At 37.9% G+C, this 27,391-nt stretch overlaps 1 protein-coding gene across 1 annotated transcript; it reads right to left on the reverse strand.

Annotated features, from left to right (window-relative positions):
* Window positions 1-598: 598 nt before the first annotated feature.
* LHX8 (LIM homeobox 8) lies at window positions 599-27,391 on the reverse strand. Its single transcript, XM_060142528.1, has 9 exons — window positions 27,236-27,391; window positions 25,160-25,246; window positions 24,600-24,761; window positions 20,656-20,777; window positions 18,370-18,590; window positions 17,753-17,856; window positions 13,064-13,159; window positions 6,425-6,608; window positions 599-1,204 (listed from the first exon to the last, which is right to left on the reverse strand). The coding sequence occupies exons 1-9, from the start codon at window positions 27,314-27,316 to the stop codon at window positions 1,128-1,130; spliced, it is 1,134 nt and encodes a 377-aa protein (XP_059998511.1). The 5' UTR covers window positions 27,317-27,391; the 3' UTR covers window positions 599-1,127.

A 27,391-nucleotide genomic window follows, 5' to 3' on the forward strand; every position in this document is an offset into this window, starting at 1 on the left:
ACAAGTGTCCACTGCTACATAGGATAAAGTCCTGAGGTTTAGATTTCAGCTCTCAGAATCACAATCCCTAAAGAGGGTTCACTAGGAAGAAAAAGTAAAGAGTCTCTGCTCTAGAAGCATTGATCACAAACTCCAAATATTTCTAGTCCTCCTTTTTCAACCCTGAAGAAAAATATTCCTATGGCCCACATTTCATTTCTGATTTGGGACACCCCAAAAGGTCATTTTGAAAAGTGCTCTGCCTTTTCTTTCATATTAATTTTATTAGATAGTTCAAAAGGGACAATCTGTCAAATTAGATATTTTCATGTATTCTTTTGTTGAGTAAGTGCAATCATCTACAAATAAGTTTTCTATTAAAATGTACTCACAACACAGCTCAAAACAAAATGACTTTTTAAAATTAAGAATTGTTATATTTGAAAGAGGCTAACGTCAACTTACTGCTGAAAACACACACACACACACACACAAAGGATTAATTGGTTGAAACTTTCACAAGAATGGAAAATGTTTAATAAACTTAGAATGATGGGCTTATTAAACTATAGTGTTATTTACAGCCATAGTTCATCAACCACAAACACAATAATGTGTTTGCATGGCATGCTACAACAGAAGCTTTATTCAGTTCATTCAGAAAACATTGGCAAAATAAATTTCAGTTGCAAATTCACAGATACAAGCTTCAAAGTATAAAGCTGTATATAACAAAAAATACAGGTAATATTTATAACAATAACTTACAGATACAAACTAATGATACACTACAATTTCACAAAGGATTGTAAACATTTTGCACACTTGTCAGTCCTTTCTTTTAGGCAAAGTGCTCTTTTGATGACAAATAAATTAACAGATACACACTCGAGTGAACTATTTCCATACAATACAAAAAAAAGTTTTGATTTGTTTTCTTCTTGTAAACATAAGTTTTACAAAAAAATGAAGAATCAATAAAAGTGTCTTGCAGGCCAACTAGAGATACATACCTGGGCAGCAAAGTGATGTTGGAAATGCTTTGGATGTTAAATAAAAAATTAACATTAATATATTTTCAATGGTATTTTATACATAATAAATGACAAGTTTATATCCTTAATCATTTCTATCCCTGAAAAAAGGAATTAGGTATGACTTATTGGCAGTTGTGTCATTGAATGGGGTAACAAGGGCTGGAGTCCAAGGGTTGTTGGTGAATGAGCTACAAAATAGAAAGAAATTTGTGGATCAGTTTTGTAGGGTAAATAAAACTGATTTAAAAAACAAACAAAAAACAATCCAAGGCAATGTTCTCTCACTACTGATTTTATAGCTGAGGGCACCAAGCTACACTCATTCCACTGACCTCAGCAGGAGCATTAGCTTATTCAGCACAGTGAGTATAGTATTAAATGAGAATCCAGGAATGGTTTACCCCAAAATCTTTACTTGGGGTCACAAGCTTTTGCCACTTTACTGTCCTCCATCCATACCCCATTCACTGCACTTTACCCTGCAGCTAGAAACACGTGAGCTTTGCCTGCATACACGTTGCTAGCTTTCATATGAAGGTGCCTCTATAGGGTGACCCCTGCCCCAAATTCTCATTTATGAATGCTGAACTGCCTCGTCCCTAAACATACATCAAAACACATTTGACTTGGGCAACACTATAGTCATTCATGTGAACACACACAACTTTAATCCTAGTGTAGGTAAATGCATCAATGGTATAGGCTCTGATTTTTTCTTTAATCAAACCTTAAAATGAACTTTCCACTCTCAGTAAGAACTATGTTGCTTCAAACCAAATGTCCCTCTAAGAGCAATTAAGAAAGCTGGACAAAATTTTTAGAAATCTATTTGAAGACATCTGAAAGATACCCAGGTAGTGAGAACTTGCAAAGTCAAGTCCCAGAGAAGGAGAGAAATAAAATGAGGCTACATTTCCTCCACAAGTTTGGCAACAATTTTAAAAGAAAAGGAGTATGAGAGGCTGAGACATTTAGCAAAGTTTTCAGGAGTTAGACTTTGGGTAGTGGGGAATAAATATGAAAGATCAGGGACCACTGAAGAGAAGCCCTCGTTAAAAATGACAGACACAAAAACAAAACAAAATGTAAGATTTTCTGGGGATCCCAAAAAGCTAGTTCCAAGGAGTAGTGACCCCGAAATACACCAGTCCTTGTGAGGACTGATGCCTGATTGGATATACAATGGAGAAAAGACAGTCTCTTCAATAAGTGGTGCTGGGAAAACTGGACAGCTACATGTAAAAGAATGAAATTAGAACACTCCCTAACACCATACACAAAAATAAACTCAAAATGGATTAGAGACCTAAATGTAAGACCGGACACTATAAAACCCTTAGAGGAAAACATAGGAAGAACACGCTTTGACATAAATCACAGCAAGATCTTTTTTGATCCACCTCCTGGAGTAATGGGAATAAAAACAAAAATAAACAAATGGGACCTAATGAAACTTAAAAGCTTTTGCACAGCAAAGGAAACCATAAACAAGATGAAAAGACAACCCTCAGAATGGGAGAAAATATTTGCAAACAAATCAACGGACAAAGGATTAATCTCCAAAATATATAAAGAGCTCATGCATCTCAATATTAAAAAAACAAACAACCCAATCCAAAAATGGGCAGAAGACCTAAATAGACATTTCTCCAAACAAGACATACAGATGGCCAAGAAGCACATGAAAAGCTGCTCAACAACACTAATTATTAGAGAAATGCAAATCAAAACTACAATGAGGTATCACCTCACACCAGTTAGAATGGGCATCATCTGAAAATCAACAAACAACAAGTGCTGGAGAGGGTGTGGAGAAAAGGGAACCCTCTTGCACTGTTTGTGGGAATGTAAATTGACACAGCCACTATGGAGAACAGTATGGAGGTTCCTTAAAAAACTAAAAAAAGAATTACCATATGGCCCAGCAATCCCACTACTGGGCATATACCCAGAGAAAACCATAATTCAAAAAGACACATGCACCCCAATGTTCACTGCAGCACTATTTACAATAGCCAGGTCATGGAAGCAACCTAAATGCCCATCGACAGACAAATGGATAAAGATGTGGTACATATATACAATGGAATACTACTCAGCCATCAAAAGGAATGAAATTGGGTCATTTGTAGAGACGTGGATGGATCTAGAGACTGTCATACAGAGTGAAGTAAGTCAGAAAGAGAAAAACAAATATCATATATTAACACATATATGTGGAACCTAGAAAAACGGTACAGATGACCGGTTTGCAGGGCAGAAATTGAGACACAGATGTAGAGAACAAACGTATGGACACCAACGGGGGAAAGCAGCAGGGGGTGGGGGTGGGGGTGTGATGAATTGGGAAATTGGGATTGATATGTATACACTGATGTGTATAAAATGGATGACTAATAAGAACCTGCTGTATAAAAAAATAAATAAAATAAAATTCAAAAATTCAAAAAAAAATGACACAAAACAAAACAAAATGTAAGCTTTTTGGGGGGATCCCAAAAGGCTAGTTCCAAGGAGTAGTGACCCCAAAATACACCAGCCCTTGTGAGGACTGATGCCTGATTGGACTAAGTTGATCTCCCTCTGACCTAACCACCTGCCAAAGGCAAAACTAAATCCTCTCTGGTGGAAGATATTAACCAGAGCCTCAAATTATTTATAGTTTTCATACCTAACATCTGAAGTGCAATAAAAAAACAACAAGGCAAATAAGACATGACTTGAATGAAAACAAAGAGGAAAAAACAATAGAACAGACCCACGAAATACTGGAGTTGTCAGATATGTCCTTAAGTGTAACTATAATTAATATAACAATTTTGTTAAGGAATAAAGTGATAAAATAGATAATTCTGGCACAGAAGTGGAAACTATATAAAAGAATGAAATGGAAATTCTAAAAATTGAAAACACAATAACTGAAATTAAGAACTCAGTGGATGAGTTTTACAGCCTAGACAGAGAGAGAATTAGTGAACTGGAAGACAGGTCAGAAGAATATCTAGACTGGAACATGGACGGTCAAAATGCTGGAAAATATGGACTTTTTCAATAAGGGTAGAAACCATACTTGAAGAGACAAAATCTGATCCTTTTGCATGGTGAAATACATCAAACTACCTATTCAAGAAGCATATTTAGGCACACTATACTAAAACTGAAAACCAAACATAAAGAGAAAAGCTGGGGAAAAAAAGAGATTCACTTTTAAAGGAGCAAGAATAAGACCAACAGCTGACTTCAACAATAAGTGGTATCAAGTTAGTTAACTATCTATATTCTAAACAACAGAAACAATGGAAGCAAGAAGACAATGTAATTCATACTGCCAAAGTGCTGAAAGGAAACAGCTGCCAACCTAGATTTCCACATACAGAGGAAAAACCATTTACAACTGCATCAAAACAAAAACTTACGAATAAATCTAACAAAACATGTGCAAGATTACTAAACAGAAAACTCTAGAATATAAGAGAGCATTTGAAGATGACCTAAATAAACAGAAAGACAGACTAAGATCATGGTATGGAAGACAATATTATTAAGATAGCAGTTTCCTACAAATGGATCTAATAGATATCAAAATCTCAATTGTTTTCTCTTTTTTGGTGGAAAAATTTATGGCAATACAAATGAACAACAAAGTAGGACAAGGTTGTATTACTGGATATCAAGAATATAGGCCTAGCATTATTTAAACAATTAGGTATTGATATAAAAATAAATAGACCAATAAAACAGAACAGAGGGTACAGAAATTGACACATAAATTATATGGACACTTGATTTATGATAAGTGTGGCACAGCAAAGCCGCTGAGAAATCGGTACTTTCATAAGCATAACAAAAACTTTGCTCCTTATTTTACACCACATACAAAATTCAATTGTAGATGGACTGTAAATCTAAATGTCAAAGGTAAAACAAATTTAACAAAATTTCTAGAAGATAACATAGGAGAAATATCTTCATTATCTTTGAGTAGGAAAAATTTCTTGAACAGGTCACAAGAAAAGCACTCCCCATGAAGGAAAAAAACTGATGAAATGAACTACATTAAAATTAGGAACTTGTGCTCAATAAAACATACTCTTAAGAGAGGAGAAAAAGCAAACCACTGAATAGGAGATATCTGCAACACATACAATCATCAAAAAACTTATTTATATTCAATATATAGCCAAAACTAGAACAAATCAAGGAAAAAACAAAACAGACAAGCCAACAGACCAACAAGCAAAAGACATGAATAAGCTCTTCACAAAAAGAATATACAAATGCCCAATGAAAAAATGCTCAGTCTCATCAGTGATGAGGGAAAAGCAAATGAAAATAATGAGATAACACTACACAACTAAATTGGCTAAATTAAGAAGTCACACTATACCAAGTGTTAGCAAGGATGTGAAGCACCTTGAACTCTCATGTGCTGCTGGTCTCAGTGTAAACTGGTTCAACCATTATTGGAAACTTTTTGGCAGAATCAACTAAAATTGAACATATGTGTAGCCAGGATCCTATGTTCTACTCCCAGGTATATACCAAATCAAACTGTGAATTAATGGGCACCAAAAGGCATGTACAATAAGCTCCATCACAGCATATGCATAACTGGAAATAACGCAAATGTCTATCAACCCTAAAGTGGATTGTGGTATATTCCTACAGTGGAATTCTGTATAACAATGAAAACAAACAAATCACTCATTCTTGCAACAATACAGATGAATCTCACAAACACTGTAACTGAAGGAAGTGAGACACAAGAATACATTCTGCATGGTTCGATTCATATAAAGCTCAAAAACAGGCAAAACTAGAACATGATTTTAGAGGTCAACACAATATTACTTTGGAGGAGGAGGAAAATGATTGGGAGGGGACATAAGAGAGGCTTCCAGGGTGCTAACTGCGTTTTACTACTTCATCTGGCTAGTACTTACATGGATATGTTCATTTTATTAATTCATCAAGCTGAATACTTATGTGTGCACTTTTCTATATGTATGTTTTGCTTCAATAAAAAAGTTTCTTTAACAAAACTCAGTAAACCCCAATCTAAAAATCTGGGTGTGAATACTTTCTCTGACCATAGGAAAATCAATTATTTAAATAGTTATCAGGAGAAAACAAAGAGAATGTTTTTCCTAAGTTAAAATCAAGCACTATGAGTCATTATCAATATTTGTATTTTAGCCGTAAGGTGAGTGTTAAACTTGTCCCTTAAAAGGCAGTCACCGAAATAAGAATGTTGGGTAGTTCTCCCTACTACACCCACCCCCGACAATATTTTTCAGCTCCTACTGAGGTAATAGTTAAAAATGTGAATAGTATATCAATAATATACTAGCAGAAGGTACCAGCAATTGATTGCTTGGGAGGCAGCTGTTAAATATTAGGATACCTACCATCCATGTAACTATGCAGCGCGGTTAACATTGTCCCATCTTGGGGCACATAGGCAGAATAAGCCATTTCTTCTAACATGGGTGGAGACAGCCTGGAGGGCGGGACTGCTGTGACTGGGGCAGAGGAGGAGTGATTAGGACTGACGTGTTTCTTGTGGCGTGCTCTACAGTTCTGAAACCACACCTGAGGGAGGAGAAAAGCAATGTAGCTATGTCACATCATCAGTTGAGTACATTACCAGTTCAGTTTACCAAGGAATGCAACCTCACTCTACCATATAAGCGCAGCATAAATCTAAATAAGCTTTCTAAAAAAGAATTCTGTGGACACAAGAGAAACAATTTTGCACAGTTTATCAATGGTCATTTTCTTTGCCCAAATAATAATTATTTGTTGATTTACTTAAAAACTGATTCTATACTAAGCCAGCATCTTCCAAAATAAAAATGGGGTAAGGGATTCAAAATTCCAGAAAAGTTTCCTTGGTTTTACTACTGGCATTTAGGACAAAAAGGAAAACAGAAAATGTCCTTTCATCAGAAAACTTTAAAAAATGCACTACTAAATGTATTCTCAGACACCTGCTGGACTTACTTTAAATCTTTTTTCAAATGACTAAAATCCCTACTGAGAGTTTAAAGCTTTCTACAAACCTCTTGATTCAGTTATTCCAGTCACACTGTAACCTGCTGAGTTCAATTTCTCTTAGTAAATACATAGGCTATTCTCTAAGAAGCAGGTTAAGGTTAGGCTTATAATAAGAAACAACTAGTGATATTTAAGCAGAATAAAATAACAAACACATCCACTGGTGAAACAGTTCACCGAATGTAAAGAGCTAACCAGCCTGTTGTCCACTCTACCACAGAAATAAAGGATGCATATTCTGGGTAAGCAGAGTTTTATGTGCAGGTCAGGGTAAGTAAGGCTAGACTGCCCAGATTGCTTCCAGTATCTAAGCTACATGCATTTGAACTCCCTGCTCTTAGATAAAACTTGTCTACAGAGTGTTTCTCTATTAAAATATTATAGTATTTATTTGCTATCACTCAGAACAAGTCTGTCATAAGACAGAGAAGTGGAGGGATAAAAACATTAAGGAAATTAGGGTAAGAACATTTGGGGATCAGGGGAGAAGGCTAGGGGCATAAGTCTCTACCTAGGGCTGGTAGGTAGGTACTTGATGGCACTAGGGAATCAGGGCTAAATAATGTGGAACAGAAGGAAGCTGCAAAAAAGATTTATGTGAAAAAGTTGCCCTGATATCAAAAGGCACACCTTGTCCTTGGGACTCACAAACAGAAGTCTGCAAAGTATAAACTCAAGGGGTTAAAACCAAAGGAACAGAAACCAATAATACAATGGCGTCTGAGCACGTGGCTGAGTGGTAGCACCTGAGGTATATTTCAGGAACAAGCTTAGGCATGTATCAAGGAAAAGGAGTGAGAAGTCACAGCCTTCTCCCCCTTCTTCTGGAGCGTTAGTTAGACTCTTAGGTACCTATACAGAGACTTTACCCAAAGTCTTCAGTCACAGTTCCTCCTTAACAGGTGCCACTGCTGTCACCCACCCAGCCAAGAAGACACACTCACACATTCTCCAACTTGTAAGCAGGAACTGCTGCCACCTGCCTTTTCCCCTGACAGTGCCTGGAAGACAAGCACCCAGAGGACTACATATAACCTAAAACACATGGTGCTATGATTCCCAGAGTTTCTTCAAAGTATCTTATGTCTCCAATAAATTATATACTGGATGGAAACTGTTCAGTTATTTTTAAAAATCTCAGACTTTTTAAATAAAGATGAAGAAAGCATGACATAAACAGCAGAATGACTACCTTAATGCTAATTCAAATAGCTCCTTGGAAAGATCAACAGGTAATTAAGCAGAGAGAGGTTTGAAAACACAAAGTGTCATGTAACTTGCACAGCAAAATATAGTTGAAGATTCCAGACATCAGAAAACAACTTCTGACATGAGGGCTACCTAGCTTCAGGAATAAAATGCAGTCCTTTTGACTCTCCTCACTGACTTAAAATTTCCTCCTTCTGCTTTCAAACCTCTAACAAGGGTTAAAATTTCTTATGAGCAACATACTCTTTTAAAAAATTTGAGTTCTAAATTGTAAAATACATAAGCTGAAAGCAGGCCATGTAGACATTCTGCAAAAGAAAAGACTAATGCATAAGATGAATCTCTCAGAAAACCCAAAGAGTCAAATACGAGAATTTAATGTATGAAAAAGATGGAATTTTAAATTATTGGGAGATCAGTATTGGCATAATATTTAGAGGAAGCTGGCTAATAGTTTGGGAGAAAAGAAACAGAAAAATCCCTACTTTACAACATGTAACCAAAAGTCAATTCCAGATAAATTAGGGTTTAGGTGTAAATAATTGCGACCATAAATGTTTAAGGAAACAAAAGCCAATGTTGATATACTCTCTAGGTGGAGCCAAAGCTATGAGAAAAAAATATTAAGAGATTTGAATACAAAACCATGTAAAATTTCTATGTGGAAAAAATAAGTGAAAGGGAAACTGATAAACTATGAAAGTTTAACTATGATAAACAATAAACATCAGTACGATAAAGAGAAAAGAAATAACCCAATAGAAAAGAGCACTAAAAAATACAAATTTTATTTTCAAAATAAGCACACATGTTAAGGTTTACTGACAATAAAAGAAATATACATGAAAACAATGACATTTTCTGACTGCCAAATTGGAAAGGATGTAAAAGAATGACAGTTTTTAGGATTTACGTGCGTTGGGGAAAGGGAAATTTCACACATAGGTCCTGGTAGAATAAATTGGTTATGAACTTCCTGCAAGGCAATTTTTGTACTATCAGTCAAAGGCCCAAAAATGTTTCATCTTTTGACTCAACAATCCCACTTTTAGAAATTTATCCTACGGACACTACCGAACAAACATGCAAGGTATACACACAATGTTGTTCACTACAGCATTTTTATGATAGTAAAAAATTGGAAATAAACTAAATAAATTGTGCTATGCTCAATATGTGTAGCAATAAAAATGATGTAGATCTTAATATGGAAAGAGAACTTCGAGCACACTGACTGGAAGAAATAGCAGTGTTTTATCATGTTTCTGTAAGATACACAATTCATAATTCACCTCTCTGAAAGGGTATGTTAACAGTGATTGTATCTGAATGCAGAGTGTGAAAAGTAAAATCATCCATCTTTATTCTGTGATTTCAGCTCAGTGACGATCTGCTCTGTTATAATGTCTCACTATGCAGACTTTAACTAGTAAAGGTGAGACCTGTACTTACACCCTGTATAAGAACATTACTTCTACCTAATCTTTGGGTAGCCTAGTTTGCATATCAGAATCAAGGCCTAGTAATCAAATCTCTTTTCTTTAACTTTCCTAAAGTGTGCCCAATGCTAGGAAGTAGGCTAGGCAAAGAGGTTATGACTACGATTTGAGATCACTGTAATTAATCCTTCAAAAATACTGTGACGGACTATATATTCGAATTGCTAGTACTCCTTCCTTTGCCATCTTACCAAAAATATTTAAATTCAATCCTCACATATTAAAAGCCACCATCACACAGCATATTCTCCAAGTTCTAGTGCTTGAAATGAAGTTAACTTGCTCATAATACTGGTGACCTAAATACCTGGAAATTACATGACAGATGTCTGTCTGCGGTCCTTATTTCTTCAGATAATAAGAAAAGCTCTCAGAAAACCCTCCGTTTTCCTTTCCTTCCAACTTCAAAATAATCTAAAACATAATAATCATGAATCTGACTTAGCTACAGCAGTCACTGTCATTGAACGTATAGAGTCTTAGATTACAAAGACCCCTCAGACCATTAAGTTTGAACTACCTCAACAAAGGAAGCTTCACTTCCAGGTACAGGGACTCACTACCTCGATGGTAGCCTATGCCATTTTTGTAGACTTACATACTGAGAAAATTCTTGATAGTGAGTGAAATCTGTTTCTTTCCTACATTCCCTTGCAGATACCCAATCCCGCTGCCTGTGGGACAGCCTTTCACATACGTTTAAAGACACCTATTCTGTTTATACTGTTTATATTCCTTCCCTTACCATCTCTGGATCTTTTTTCCAGATAAATATCCCTGTTGCTGTTAATACCAGCACATAATTTCTAGACTTTCATGACCTTAACCTTCCTGTAAAGGGAGCACTCTTTTCACATTGGTTCCCTGTTAGTCCCTTTCTAAAATTTGGCACTCTGAAACAAACACAATACCCTGGACATTTGAAAAATACTGAGGTCACGGGACTTGCCTCTTCAGAGAGCCTCATTACATTGCACTCAACCAAATCCACTGGGAATCTAGGTCTTTGGAGAAGATACAGTATCATCAGGTCTTTCCCACTGACTTCTTGGTATAAATGATTTTTTAATTATGAAATACTTCAGGCTTAATAAACTAAAGAATAAATACCTGTTTACCAATCACCCAATTTAAGAAGTAAAACATTATATGTGCAGTGTTGGACTTAACCTTTTTTCTCCCCACTGAACTTCATCTCGATAGTTACAGTCACTAGCATTATTAATTCTTTACACCTTTTTTAACCTTAAATATTATTTAAAATTATTTTCCACTTCCCTGATCTGAAGGTAGTAGAAAATCTTGACACAGTTGACCACTTCCATCTTGAACCCACCTAACTCCTTGGCCCTCCATGATGCTTCTATACCAGATTCATTCCTTGATTCTGACTGTAATGGCCCAATTCAAACAGCTCTCTCCATAAAGTCCGTTCTTCCCTTTTTATTGTCCATGATATCTTTTGAAAGGATCTTACCCAATTTCATGGGACTGGATCTCTCTGTTTGAGTCCTGTTCATCCTTAAAATACCTGTTTATGTGCTCAACTGCTACCATCGTTATCTGATTATCACAGCTAGAAGGGAATTCATCTCCCTCCCAACTACCAAACCCGTTTTTAAAAACACCTATAATATTTCTGTCAATAGCACCATTCCCATGGATACTTTGACTTCAAATTTAAGAGTCATCTTTGATGTCTCTCTGCTTCCCCATTACAGTATCCAGGTCCTTTTCTTGTCTCTCTAGCATCCAGTACCTGCCATCAGTGTTCAGTCAATAAAACGTTTTCGGATGAATTCTAGGCCACTACCTCAGTTAAATCTCTTCTCAAAAAAATTACTATTTTGCTGGGCATCACACCTAATGTGTCAATTTCTATGCAGCCTCTCCCAACTCTAATTCTTCCCACATACTGTCACCAGACCGTTCTTCCTAAAATCATGTAAAATCTCTTCCTGCTCAAAAGAGAACTCTACATGTACAGCCTCTCCAAGTTCAGCTCCAATAATTCCATCCCCCACAATTTGCAAACATAAATCTTATCTGTCAACAGATTTGCTCTAACTCCTCCTTCCCTAGTTTTGTTTACATCACTCCCTCTACCAGGATCTTTAACAAAGGCCATAGATATCCCACCTCTTGCCCACCCCTCCCCCACTCAGTCACATACACAATAATAGAAAAGTAGAAAAAAATTCTGGCCTCAAAACCGGATCTAGCTTGGAACCACAGCTGTCTTTTCAGCCTGAGGATCCTTAGGGTTGCTCTGAGCAATGAATGAATGGTCAACAAATGGAAGCCTAGACTAGCAGGCTAATTATCAAGTTTTAAAAAAATTGATTCGAGTCTGAAGAGACCTAAAATGGCAAGCTAATGCTTTCACATTTCTTCACAAAACAAAACAATGACAACAAAAAACAAAACAAACCCCCCCACAACAATTTACACTTTTAAAGACCTAGAATAACTGGATTGTTTGTTTTTTTGATATTGAGCTCCATGAGCTGTTTGTATACTTTGGAGATTAATCCTTTGTCTGTTGTTTCATTATGCTAACACGCATATATGGAATCTTAAAAAAAAATGGTACTGATAAACCTAGTTGCAGGGCAGGAATAAAGATGTAGACATAGAGAATGGACTTGAGGACGTGGGGTGGCAGGGCGAAGCTGGGGTGAAGTGAGAGTAGCATCGACATACATACACTATCGAATGTAAAATAGTTGGCTGGTGGGAAGCAGCAGCATAGCACAGGGAGATAGGCTTGGTGCTTTGCGATGACCTAGACGGGTGGGATAGGGAGGGTGGGAGGGAGGCTCAAGAGGGAGGGGATATGGGGACATGTGTATGCATATGGCTGATTCGCTTTGTTGTGCAACAGAAACTGACACAGTATTGTGAAGTAATTATACTCCAATAAAGATCTATTAAAAACAAAAGCTAAACACAGAATTACCATATGATCCAGCAATTCCATTCCTAGGTATATATCTAAAGGAACCTAAAGCAAGCGTTCAAACAGATACTTGTGTGCTGATATGTATAGCAGCATTATTCATAATAGCCAAAAAGTGGAAACGACCCAAATATTCGTCCATGGACAAATAAAATGTGGTACATACACTGGAATATTATCCAACCATAAAAAGGAACGAAGTACTGATACATGTTACAACCTGGATGAACATTATGCTAAGTGAAATAAACCAGATACCAAAAGGGGGAAAAAAAAAGACCTAGAACTTTTAACATCTCTTGATTAACCTTTAAAATAATCACCTGTATCACACGTCTGCTCAAGCCTGTCCTTTCTGCCAGTTTCTGGAGGGTCTGTGCATCTGGGTTGTTGTCCTGAGCAAATTGTGCTTGCATAACCTGTTTTTTAAAAAAGTGTAGGTGGTAAATAGCTAAAAATAAGAAGCTCAATCTTATGCATTTTGATGACAGGAGAGATAAGACATGCACAAGAAAATGGGATACTTGCATTTTATTACTTGAAAATCAATATGGGGAAGTATGTATAAAAAAGAATGCATATTGTGTACATTTATGCACAAGTTGCTATGTTGAAATCTTAAAAAAAATCTATTTCAACATAAAAACTTGTCTCAACTATGCTGTTAAAAATAAGCTCATCTTTTCTTCCATTCTGACAACACACAAATGCATAATAGTATAAGTCTCTTTACTATTTTTTCCGTTTTGTTAAAAATTGCTAGCATTAAAAAACTTTAAAAAATATTTTTTTAATCTTCAGCCTCTACTGAGCAAAACAGGTTCAAGGCCCCTACCACAATTTTTATCAGTCTGCAAAAGTAGACAGTGCAACAGATGGATTCCACTTAATTGTAATGACTCCATCATTAATTGTTTTGAGCACTTGCTCTATGCAAAGGAACATCTGGGATCTTAAAAAGAGACACCCATCAGCCCATTGAATAAGAATTTCCTGAGCTCTAAACATTTATAGATGGAAAAGCTCCCAAGTGATTCTGGTCTCAACTTCCTAGGAGAAGATATACGCACGCCAATAATTAGCAACAATACAAGCTAAAGTGAGAGGTGAGGAGTGGGGTGGGGGGAGGGAGGAGTACCAGAATAAAAGCACACACCAAGGGCTTTGGATTCTTTCAGAAAAGGAAATCACGGAAATCAAGTGGGATATTTGAATTTTATTACTTAAAAGTCAATAGAGGGAAGTATTATAAAATATAAAGAAAGTATTATAAGAATGAGAAAGGGGAGTCTGGCACCCAACATGATTGTGCATATCTGTGGGCATGTGATGGGGGTAATCTACCTAATGACCTTAAATCCTGCTGACCTCGACACCATTTCCAGGAGGCAAGATTAACTGCATTCTCCACTATGCTCCTCATATAATACTATCTTTTGCCACTGCACTTGTCACTGGGTAGCTAACTAATGTGTTAGCAAGTCGAGCTCTCCATCGCAGATAGTGAGTTTCTTGAGGGCAAAGGGACTGTCTTATTCTTCATATCCGCAGGAGTTAATCCCCCTTCCTGTCACACAGTGAAGACTTTGTGACGGAATGAACCTCGACAATGTGAGGGAAATCTGAAAATAGCGTGGAGAAAAAGACCGCTGTTGTTCCAGGAAACCTTATGAAGTTTACAAATTATATAATTTTTTTCAGTTAAGTTCTCGCTGATAGTGACTCTTCCAGAATAAGGTATTCCTGGCTTCCTATCCAACTACACTTGTCCACACACTCGCTGTAAACAGCACATGTATTTTTTCTTTAAAAAAATGGGCAGAATCAGCCTAAAAGTTTATAATCTCGCCCAGCTCACTTCTTTCTTCCTCTCCTACTCCAAATGTGTTAACTTCAATATCTTCATGTACAAATAGAGTTGTGTTTATACGTAGTTGAGCATGTAACATCCCAAAGAGAAAAAAGAATGAACAAATGAATTATGTCTTTGTTTTTTAATTTTTCAAGCAGAAAAGCTGAACAGATATTTGAAGATTTGTTTGTAAGGCCATTATTGATAATTTATAAAACAAACAGCATGCTTTTCACAAATGCATTTCAAATTCACAAGTTTAATAATGGAAGTAAATTACATTTACTAAAGCAATTTCTCATTAAGGAATAAAAGAAAACTTAAATCAACACTGATGGTTTAAAGCTAGAATATGCTAAAGGAAAAGTAAGATGTGTTCATCAGTGTTTAGTCTCACAAAAGAACCCTTCTAATTTTAACTTGGTTTCATTACTCTCTGGTCACTAATGATGCCAAAACCCACCCTACTCCTTTTCTGAGCTCTTTTAACATGGTCAAGGAGCAAGCCTCTGTAGACACATCATTTTAAGGCCAGAATGTCTACCAGAAATGTGAGGAGTCTGCATAGTAGCAGCTGACCAACTTGATCTGAAAGCAGATTAAAGTAGGTGCTAACCCTGGCATGTTTAACATTAATAATCATTGAGCAAATACTTCCAATTACAATAAGCAAACCATAGTATTGCCAGAACTTTTAAAATACAATTTATACAAATGAGACAATATTTGAAATATTTTTGCTAACACAAAATAGCACTCTATTCTGAAAATCAAACTACTTTTTCTTCCCATAAGCTTCTAAAGAAGAATTTGGGAAATTTGTTCCTCTCATTTTAAGTCGTATAAGTCCAAACCAGGTAGTCTATGAATAGTCTTGACTTACTGATCACCTATATTTTATTGTTTTGCTAAATTCAAGCACTACTTAAATATATTCAGCTGTCTGAAAAGTAGGACAATTTGACAATGAGGTACACTGCCTGATTTATTAGAGGTTCTGGCAACGTATAATGATTCAACTTATCCTAGATTCCTAAGCTACAAAGAACACTTGAGGACAAGGATTGTGTCTCATTTGTTTCAGCCATTCCTGGCACAGATAGATGCTAATAAATACTGAATAAATGAGAACATGCTTTGAAAGTATATAATTTCTGCTTTCATTTTAAAAAACCTATGATCCTGATATAAATTTTTAAAACATGATTCAGATCACATTTTCATATAATAATGCATGGCTTAAATAGTTTATGCACATTTGCAATTTAAAACTATAAGGCTATCTACAAGATTCAGAATCTCACTCTTTTTAGCTGCCACTGCCATTAAGGGGAGCCTTGTTAAGGCACAGTTCTACTCATGGTCTCCTGGGAGGCCAAGCAAAATGAAAAGACCAGAGGTTTGGGGAGCAGGGTCCAAATCTCTTCTCTGCCATTCCCTTGGTGGTCTGTTCTGGGGGAGTCCCTACACTTCTTGGATGAGGCTACCTATAACAAGGAATTGTAAGAGATAAAAGAAGATAATGTAGAGAAAATGTCTGGCGTAAGACTTGGTATACAAAGACCTCCACAAATATTATTCCCTTTCTATTTAATTAGTGCCTCTATCTTCCTATATGAGATTGTATATCTACCTAAAGTGGTTTCAAATTTTCGGTATCCTTTTACTAATAAATTTTTATATCAAACTAAAGCTATCAACCTTATGATTATTAAAGTTACAGCCAGGCTTTCATGGAAACCGCCCACTTTATAAACAGAACATATTTATATTAGAGATTATATTTTAACTCAGACACCTTTTAACTACTGGGTATTTTGCTGCCAGATCTCCCACAGCTATTCATATCTCCTAACCTGGGGCTTTACGTGATCTTCATTACAACCAAATGAGTCACCCAGAAAAGCAAGGTTCAAACAGATATCTCTTTCAACTGCCTTATCTTTCATTTCCTACTTACTGCCATGCAGTCTATGCCTAAATTAAGAAATCAAAAACAATCTTTTGGAAATTTTTTAGAATAGATCTAGATTTTAATGCTAGATTGCTTCCAATGCCATTAAGTTCCCTTGGAATATTTGTGTCATATCAAGGCTTCTTTCTTAATCATTCTCAAAATAAAAATCCTCTCTTTTACTGCATTCATCTTAAATACTGCCAAGTATTAGAATACTATAAGTGAGTTTTTAAAATATTACCTTCATTTCTTAACATTGTATAAATATCCTTACAAGTCTGAGCTAAGATGGATACTATGTGTAAAGCACCCAGCTATACATAGTAGGCACTTTACAGATGTTACCTCTCCTTAACATAAAACAAATATTTCAGTCACATTAATCTTTTAGAAAATGTGATTTCTTTATCTGAAAAAAATGCCAGAAAGAATCATTGTATGCGTAGACTTAAATATAAAGCAAGGAGTAATTATTTCATTACTTTCAAGACAATTTGTATAAACAGATCTTATGACAATTATATTAAGGGCAACTAAGTTGAAAATAATCCCTCCCTTTTCAGGGAACATAATGAACCTCTAGCATCAAATTATAGAATTACTCCCTCTACCCTCTTTAAAAACAAGAAGGGTCTACTTGATTGGAGCCAATCGGTAGACTCCTAGTTATGGTAAAGCGTTTACAATTCTTTCCTACTCAGAAAATGTACAATCTTGTCCATTAAAAGACTCAATGTGGTTTGTTAAAAAGATGAACACATTAGTGTCCCACAGACCTACACACTGAGCGTCTCTTTCTGTTAAGAGTCCCCAAATATTTTATCTTCTAGCACAATTACATATAGTAATGTAAATGCCTGGGTTAAAGTAATTTTTATCAGGAAGTCAGAACAGATCAACATTTTGTTTCCACTTTGATGTAAATGCTAACAGACCCCAGGGAAACGAACTTGAATGACGAGTTCATATCACATCATGACTCTCAAAATATTGATAAACAATATTTAGGGCAATGTTTTCATACATCTAACAAGTTAGTTTTCACAAAAAGCACAGGCTAACCTTTTTGAAAACAAAAATGTTTTAAGACACCATAGAGATTATTTTTTGTTTGGCTTTGTTAGTTTGAGTTTGGTGGTTTTTGTGGTTTTTTTTTAGGTGGGGAAGGGCTTCAAAAACTCATAAATTCATTGTCATGTCTACCTGGAGCTGATCTGCTGTAAAGCTTGTTCGAGCTCTTTTTGCTGGTTTTGGATGATTGACATCTTGCTCTGTGAGGAGGGCGCCTTCGACACTAATCCCATTACCTGCATTTAAAAAACACACCATTCATACAATAATAGGTTGTTGTATGAACAATCATACAATAATAGGTTTCTTGCATCTCTTGGCTTGGTATGAAACTGTATACATCTAGTTTGCCAAATCCCTTAAGTTTTAGAACATACTAGAAACATACTGTGGAAACAATATTCCATCTGTAGGCTTGTATATTTAGTCAAAAGTGTACCAATTTGGAAGTGCACATCTAAGGCTCATCCTTACAAAGGCAAATACAAGGAAACAAATGGTTACAAAAGCAAAACAGAACCCTAAACTCAAGGCTGCTTCCTGAGAATATGGCACAAGGCAAATACATATGCCATGGCTTTTCTTGTAAATAAACAGATGGAGACCATCACTAACAGTAGAGGGCTTAATGAGTTTCACCACAATTACACTGCACAAAGTAATGCTTTAAGACGACCTTACGAAAAATCGTTATTGTCCCTGTGTTCACTGTCCCAAAAGATTCAAAAGTATTTTAAGTATATATTTACCATTTTCCACTTCTCTTTTTAAATTATCCAGCATGCAGTCATAATGCACTCTGCAGAGGACTTTCTCTTCCACCAAAGCAAACTCCTCTCCTGTGGAAAGTTGCCTTTTGCAAGAAAAGCAGGCAAAGCACGCCAAGTGATAGACATTCCCCTTGGCCCTCCGGACCCAGTCAGTAGAATGGATGTGCCTCCCACAGCGAGAGCAGCGAGTTCCATACCTTCTACATAAATAGAAGGGTGGGAGGTGAAGATTTTAATGCTTGGTGAGATATTCATCAGTCTAAGATTAAATTAACACATTATTTACTCATTGGATTAACCCAAGTATTTAAATCTTTTGAAAAGGAAACAGGAATCAATTATTTTTTAAAAGTCATATGGTACACAATCGAGACTTGAGATGGGATCATAATTCAAACCTGTTTATAAAATAAAACCTTCTCATTGTTACTCTAAAGGAGAAAAGGATTTTTTTTCTTTTAAAATAAATGACATAGGAGTTTCAGTATCCTTCTTGTAACAAATATCAGTGCATTTATAAATTACCTAGAGACTCAACATAACACACACACACACACACACACACACACACTCGAGACTGAAACCTAAAAATACAAAAGCATACCATTGAAGATATAAATAATGACGTCTTAAAACCAAGTTGAGATAATTAGAAAATGCTCTAAATATTTTTTTAAAGTTAAAACATTTTAAATTGATATTATCAAAGAATGAATAGAACAGAAATTGTTCACTCTGGTGTGAGGAAACCTCAGAAACCTCAGTGAAGGAAAACTCAGAAATGTTTCCTTTGGTGAACAAACTGTTGCAATACCATCCACAAGAGAAGGGGAAATATTACCTAAAACTTTTAGACACATATCTGGACATTAAATGCAAGTTAATCTTAACAAAATGCCAGATGTAAAGATTTCTTTTTTCTCTCAGTCCTAGTGACCAGACACTCTCTGTCATATCTCCTACCACAATTGCAGTCATAACCTGGCATATCCACATTAAACTAGATAAGTATAGAGGTATTGCCAGTTTTTAAGTTAATCTGAAAAACTGTATCATAAAAATAAATTTCAGAATATAATAAAATATGAAGTATAAAAAAAAATCCTGAAGAACTAGACTTTCAATAAGTCTCTGAAACCAAACATTTCAAGGGGCTTTAAATTACCAAAAAAAAAAAAAATTAAGATTAGCATATCTTAAGTGAAAGAGGAGGCAAACCGCTACTATTTTTGAGGAAACAGAGAGCAAACCTAATGAGAAATATATGTTTTGGGTAATTATAAAATTCTATGACTTTATAAAATAAAGGACTCTGGATTTCATGAAGTGCTTTAAATTACCTAGCAATTTTATTCAAATCAATCACTAAACTCTCTTAAATCAGTTTTTGAAATTGAGTATAAATAACATAATTAGTATTACAAACTTCAGTATGTACTATTAACTTCCCAATTTCACAATGAACATTCTTCTTCGTTTGGAAATGCAAATACGGAAAAAATGTGATAATTTTCAAAAGTCATGCTTAAGGATGATTTCAATTTCAAGATAGAATTTAATTCTTAGTGGAGAGCTATCTTAGAAGAAACTTTACATTTAAACTATTATAAAGAGACCATGTGGAGAAAATGTTACATTTAACATCCTAGGCAAATACAGTCTCACAAAGCAAAGATCAAAGAACGGACAAAAGAAACAGGATTTTTAGGCAGAATACGTAATTAGACTTGGTGTATTTCTGATACTGGAATGGTCACTTCTTCTGAATAATATGGTTTAATCAGTTTCCAAACTGCTGGCATTTTATAGGTATATTACGAGGGGTTATTCTATAGTAAACTGGAAAAAGCACAACAAAACCTTGATTGTTTTTCCCCCATAATTACTTCATTTTTGTCTTGCTACTCTCCCTGAACAAAGGGCTTTGTTATAATAAGTCATCTTATATTTCATACTTTATATCTCTGCACAGCAAAGAAGTTCCCTGTTTTTAATACCTAAAACTTTCATTCGCCAAAGTGGAAATAATTATTTAAAATTAATTTTTGTATACTGAGTTCCTAAAACACATAAGCATGCTAATTTTATTTGTTTTAATACAAATTATACCTCAAAAATATGAAGCATTCTCATTTTGAAATCCATTGTATAAGAAAAAGTGGGCTTCAGTAAATAAAACTGGACAAGAAAGGCTATTTACAAAATTCTCTTTGTGTAATACCTTCTTGGAGTATCTACTTACTAAAAAAAAAAGTTTCGGTGTACCTGAAATAATCAAGTTTGCAGAAAATGTCTTTGTCTTTAATATAACAGCTGGTATGCCTTCCTAAGGAGGTCCTGCAGACACTACAGGAGAGACACCGAACATGCCAGCACAGGTCATTCACCTGTGAAGAAGAAGGGGTTAGGATAAAAAGCCATTCTAATACCACACACTTAAGAGTATCCTTCATTGGTTTTCTGTATCAGGCAATTTTAAAAGCTGGCCTCTTAATATTTTAACACATGCTCTGAATGTTTCTATCTAAGAGGTGTCATTTACACAAATACACATCTAGATATATTCTCTTTTAGACCTCAACCAGAAAATCACAGCAGCATGTTATACACTTTGTGTTTAATTTTTAAAATATACTTTTGAAAAATTCAGGTTTTTTTTTTAATTGAGTGTCTATTCAGGGTTTTTTTGTTTGTTTTTGTTTTGTTTTGTTATCGAACGTATATGAACACAGGGAAAATTTTGGCCACTTTAAAGTCCTACATACTGGTTTTATATTTTTTTCCTTGACCAAATTCTTCCCACCGTGAAACATGGTAGCTAAAGAATTCAAGCCACATCCCTTCTCAATCTACTTTTTAGTTAAAGTGAGAAAGAAAATGGAAAAGAAGCTTTGTAAGAAATACTTACCCGTGTAAAGAAGCCAGGCAATCCATTTTACTTACAAAACAGAAATTCCTAAGGTAGATTTAAATGTTGAAATGGCCAAAGCCCTGGCTCCCGTCTAACATTAAATAATCAAAACAAAAAGCATTGGTAACCCTACTTTAATGATTTGGTTACTAGAGGAAAAAAATAAATCTATTATAAGCAGTTCTAAAAAGGTACCCAACTATTTGCCATTTATACTTCAGGAAGTAAGACATTAAATGCTTTGATTTAATTTAATAAATCACAGCACTTTATATTCTATATAGGAGCATGAAACATTGTCAAATCAGGGGACAAATCATAAATAGCCTTACCTTAAACTGTTGCTATCATAGTATAAGCGGCACACCTTTAGCCTTCAAAAACGAAGATGTGTATTGAATTCAATTTGCCTGTAATGCAGGCTCCTAAATTTTGCTCTTGTTAAATGGACACAAGAATTAGGCTTATGCTTAATTAAATTTCATTTAAAACAACGGCAATGATGCAAAAACACCAGTTATACTCTACAAATGGATCTAATGCCTAATATAAGAATTAGGAAATTAGAAAAATGGGAAATTGTGAAATACAGCTTTTGCTAAACTATTTCATAATAAAGACTATCTTGTCCAGTGATTCTATCATATTAGCGTTACTGTTCAACATATTTTTCTGTGATATGAAATATAAAGGGTCCTTCGAAGCTGAAGAAAGTTTCACTGGCTTCTAATTACAGTTATGTGTCTCTTTCCAAAGCACTAATGAGAGTATCATTTTAGTGAAATTTTAAGTTTTGGTCTTGCTATAAAAGAACTACATGCTCACCATACAAGAAAACAGGGAAAATAGCAATAGGAAACAATAGGGAAAAAAATCTGAGGAAATCGAAATAAAAAAAATTAACAATGGTGAATGCTGTCCTATTAATTAGAGATGCATTTTCTTTCTATTTTTTCCCTCAAACAGGCCCAATTAAGTTAAAGTGTAGAAATACAGGTTTCCTTTAGTATTCCACTGTTTAAGGCCTTCTGCATTTTGATGTTATCCAGGCTCTTTTTTTTTTTTTTCTTTAAGCAAGGCTAGATGCAGGCTTCAGGGCAAGAGTCATGGCCATTCTCTAGTTCCCTAAAGCCAGATGTAACGCCTGGTTTGCCACCCTTCCTCAAAGTTTACTTAAAAAAAAAATCTCCTTCATCTTCCATTTCTTTTCCAGAGATGAAAGTAAGGTGAACAGAGAAAATTCTGGCGACTATAAACCTTTCCTGATGGCTACATTGATCCAATCTCTGTATGTATACATATATAGGACCAAGCCAGAAAAAAATCACTCAAATGACAGGACACTGAAGTATTAGATGGGGCAACAGATGCATCTAACTCCTCTCATGTTTTATGTTCTAACTCCATTTAACTTGCCTCACAATATGGTGTTTTTCTATATTAAACAGTTATACCCTCAAATATTCTATTAGGTCTAACAATTATTTTTTCACCAGTGACTCAAATTGAATTCAAACTTATCTGGAAGAATAAGCACACAAAATGGGGGCAAAAAAGTTAAGAACTCAGTTTTTAATCATAAAGTGTCAAACTTTTGTTAGAACTAGTTTCCTATATAATAAGCAGCAGCTAGTTTTCTTGTACATATACTAATATGTACAAAAAGGGGTGGACTAAGACTGTATGTAGAAGACTTCATTGAGAGGACTCTGGTCCTACTACAAAGGAAAGCTTTAAAAGACTCTTCAGATAACTTACATTATTTTATACAATACACATATATAACATATAAACATATGTTAACATATAAAAGATGAACACTAAAAATGATTTTATCTATTCCAGAGAATATGTTGAGTCACTTTATAATAACTTTTTTCTTTATTCTTTCTGCTGTGTAGTGGATCCATTATAGATCCATCAAGAAACATTCTTAAAGATTAAGCTAATTACTGAGAGGGCTCATTGAAAATAAGAAACTAGGTTTGATCCAAAAGATGGTTTTTAAATATCCAAAAAGGCTCAGGTGTGGAAACACTGGAATGGGAATCTTAAGAATGCAGATTTAAAGAGAAAGCCAGCTTTAAGAATCAACCACCAATTAAGTAAATTAGTCACTTTTTAAACTTTTTCACCAAAACTCCTTTTGGTGCTTTATCTGGGTTGTATCTACAGGGTATCATTCCAACTCCCCAGATGAAGCAGCTTTGTATGTTAAGGGAGAAATTTAAAGAAACTCACTAATTTGCTTTCTGAATTCATATTCTCCATAATGAATTCTTTTGAAAAACTGGGGTGGGGGGAGGTGAGGAGAATAGAAAGTGAACTGGTTTGCTACTAAGTCAGTGTAGGAGAGATCATTATTTTAAATAGTGGTTTTAAAAAGCTATTGAAGTTGAAATTCCATGGTATTCGAATTAAGACACAAGGGACTATGATCCTTCATGCAATGACATGGGTAACTAGCCTGCCAGAATTTGTACTCCAAAACTCCCCCACAATATCTTGAGAGAAGTAAAACAAATCAAGACAGTCAACTCTCAAACCACCACTTGAAGCACTTCATCCCAAGTACTTTTCTTTCTTTCTGTTTTGTATAAATTTACATCAATTTCCATTTTTTTCCACTAAGCAATGAAGATGACATTAACAAAAAAAAATCATTCGGTGGCCCTTAAGTATTAAACCTTAATGAGAGGAGGAAGATATTGAAAATGGTTTTCATTTAAATGCTACTACGAACTTTTACTCTGGAAAAGCCTCAGGTTAGTGTAAATAAACATAAGACTGTAAAATATCTATCCAGAAAAGACCCTTTAAGGCACTTGACAGTGGTTCTCACCAAAGGAGACACTGAAAAGGGGAAATCGATCAACATATACAGACCTGGAGTCCTCATAATCAGGCAGACGTGTGGGTGTTATTGGGGGTGGAGGGACCATAACCCGAGGCTCAGTAAAAATAATCGGGCAGGACCCTGTTTCCAGAATGGGTAAGCATTTCCCCACTTCTGTTCCTCTACAAGTAGGTGGCTAACTCCAGCACATCCACCCAGGGTATCGGCACGTCTAGACCAGGATGGGTCACACGTAAGCAGTTTTGCAACAGCGGGTATTCTAAGATTTCTTCTCCCACTCTTTCCCACCGCATGAGTTGCCCCTGACTGGGCCATAGTGCTGAGAAAGTCTACAATCTCCAGCGAGAACTTGAGTGGAAAAGAGAGGGAAAGTAAACTTTTCTCTTCTCCCAGAGCTCCCGGGGAACCCCGCTGCCCCTGGGCCTCGCGGCTCCGCCCTACCTTGAGAAGGTACTTGTCCACGATCTCCAGGCCGCAGCTGTTGCACACACACTTGCCAGGGGGGCAGACGGAGCCCGAGGCCATGGACCGGGGCGAGGACGACGGGGACAGTGGGGCCGAGGAGGAGCACGAGTCCTCGTCCCCCACTCCCTCGGGGCTCACCTGCAGGAAGCCACGAGGCGCGGTCTCAGGCGGTTCTAGACCCCTCCTTCTCTCCCCATCCCACAGACCCACGGGGGCTCCCTCACAGCCTCCCCTCCCTTACCCCAAACCACCCCTAGTTTCTGAGGTCCCACTTCTCGCCCTCTCCCCCCGCGTCCATCCTCCCACCACGCCCCCGCCGGGGCTGCAGACCACTGACCTCAAGGACCTGGGGCGCCTGGCGGCCCTGCGCAGCCCGCCACACTGGCTCAGCTTCTCCCCCCGCCCCAGAACCCCTCTCCACCCGCTCCCCGAGGGCCCAACTGCGCCCGGGGAGGAGCGCGGGGACAGCAGCCCTTCGTCCTTGGGCTGCCTCCCCACGGCCCGGCTCGCCGCCATCTGGGTCCCTACCCACTCACCAGTCCCTCTTCCCCGGCGCCTTTCCGAGTCCTCCCGGCCGCCAGGGCTGCAGTCCGCCCGCACTCCTCCGACATGAGCCCCTGGCACTGAGGAGGTGAGGGCGGGGAAGTGGGGAGGAACAGAGACGAGAAGTTCAGAGCCGGCACGTGCGGCCCAGACCTTCAGCTTCTCCGCACGCGGGGCGGACTAATGAAGGCCCACGGCGCTCCGGGCCGCACGTGCAGCCGTCTGGGCGCCTGGGCCCGCGCGCGCCTGGCAAGCCGACGCCGACGCAGCCTCCCTTGCAGGCAGCGGGCGGCGGCGGCGGCGGCGGCGCAGCCTCAGCACGCGACTAGGCGGCCACCGGAGCACCAAGGGCTCGCCCGGCGCGCTGCCGCGCTCTCGGGGCTCCGGGTCCCCGCGCTCACCGTAGCACGTCGGTTCCCCGCCCCCCTGCCGGGGGTAACAAGTTAATAACAATCATCCCGGCACAAAGCAGTTTCTTTCTAGACGTCAATCACAGCGGAGCAGGGATCACCCGGCTAAAGGGGGTGCATGGGGGTGGGGTGAAGTGGGAGAGAAGAAAAGAGGATTTGAGGAGGGGGTGGGGGTAGGAACTTGATTTCTTTAATAGCCTCAATTAAAAGAGCAAGACACATATATATTTTTAAAAGGGGGCTTTTTGAATTGGATAGCCCGAAAGGTGAAGAGGTTTAATAGGATACTTGAAAGCTAATTACAGCGGGATTTAAGAAGCCTGGTGTTTGTTCCGATGACAATTTGAATGAAAATGTTTCAGATTAAACCGAGCCAGCAGCTCTTTCGTAAACTTACAGCAATTAGAGCTGCGAGTGATTTATACTCGTTTCTTTAAGGTGTAAATTGCCACTTATTGCTCGTTAAGTCAACATTTGAGCTACTAAAGGATTATTTTTAGCTAGCGCAAAAAGCGGGTCGAATAATGGAAAATATCCAGCTGAATTTAATTTGTGTCATTAAAAAAAAAAAACTCACCCAACCTCGGTCAAAATGTTTTAAAGCAACAACGCGCATTACTCAAGTGTTTCCAAGCCTTTGTAGGAGTTTTGTTCTTAAACGAAAACGCAGCCGCTCTGGTCTTTTTCTGCCTTCGTTTACGGAAACTCTAGCTTGGGGGGCGGGGGGGGTCCCAGAACTCGAACGGCCCACACTTCTGCATTTCTGTCTCTTCGCCTCCCTCTTTCCCTCACTCTGGTAGCACCAGAAGAGATACTGTCAGAGCCCCCCGGTCCCTCGGGCTCTCCGCCGGGACCCTCGGGTGCGCTCCCTACTCGGGACCCAGCGCCGCAGACACAAAGAGTTTAGGCAGAAGAGCCCCGAGTTCGCCGAGTGTTCCCCGCCAGCGTCGGCGCGAAGACAAAGTCAGCAGTGCCCAGTGCGGGTCCGGCGGAGGCGCTCAAACAGGCTGCAGATGATTTTCAAACCTAAAACGCGAGATACGCCGCGGCTCCTGCTCCAGAGTGAGGTGAGAGTTTGTCAGTTTCCCCCCATCTACTCGAAGAATGGTGTGACTCGAGAGCCCTGGGGTTGGCTTCTTTCGGTCTTTTAAAGTAAAATGGCCTTCGTAGCCCGCCCTAGGATCCAGAGGCCTTCCTGGAACCACGTCTGCTTCTATTTCGCTGTGGGGCCGCGGCAGCGCGGACCGCCCTACGGCCGGTGGAGCTCCTTAGGGCCGGCAAGCATCCGCCGGCGGCTGGGAGCGGGAAGCCGCGCCTCTGTTCCTTCCCACCCCACAGCCGCCTGGACCTCCCGACTCACTCTCCCCACCGCCCTTTCACCACTGCAAACACAACAAAAGCACGACTCACATGTACCCGAGAGCGCCTTAGGCTTGAGGCTTCGTCTCCCAAATTACGGTCTCCATGGCCTCAGGTTAAGTGAGCTTATGGGGAGGGGAGGCAATGATTACTGACTAACGCTACTACGTAAGAAAAAAAAAAAACTTTCAGGTTTGAAGATGAGGCCGTTACAGGTAATTTCTGAACCTCATTTAGGAGCGCAAACAGCTCGCAGGAAACTGCGATTCAGCTGGTCTGGCCAGGCGTCGGGTCGCTCACCTTCTCGGGAGGAACTGCCAGCTCCGGCACGTCCTTTTCTTCTAGTTTACACACAAACATCTGCTCGCTTTTCCAATACATGGCACTGCTAGGGCTGCTTATCACATACCAACTCCAGAGGGTCAGAGGCTGTCCGTGTCTGCCGATCTGGCCCGC

This window comes from Lagenorhynchus albirostris, chromosome 2 (genome assembly GCF_949774975.1).
Source record: "Lagenorhynchus albirostris chromosome 2, mLagAlb1.1, whole genome shotgun sequence".
Lineage (NCBI taxonomy): Eukaryota > Metazoa > Chordata > Mammalia > Artiodactyla > Delphinidae > Lagenorhynchus > Lagenorhynchus albirostris.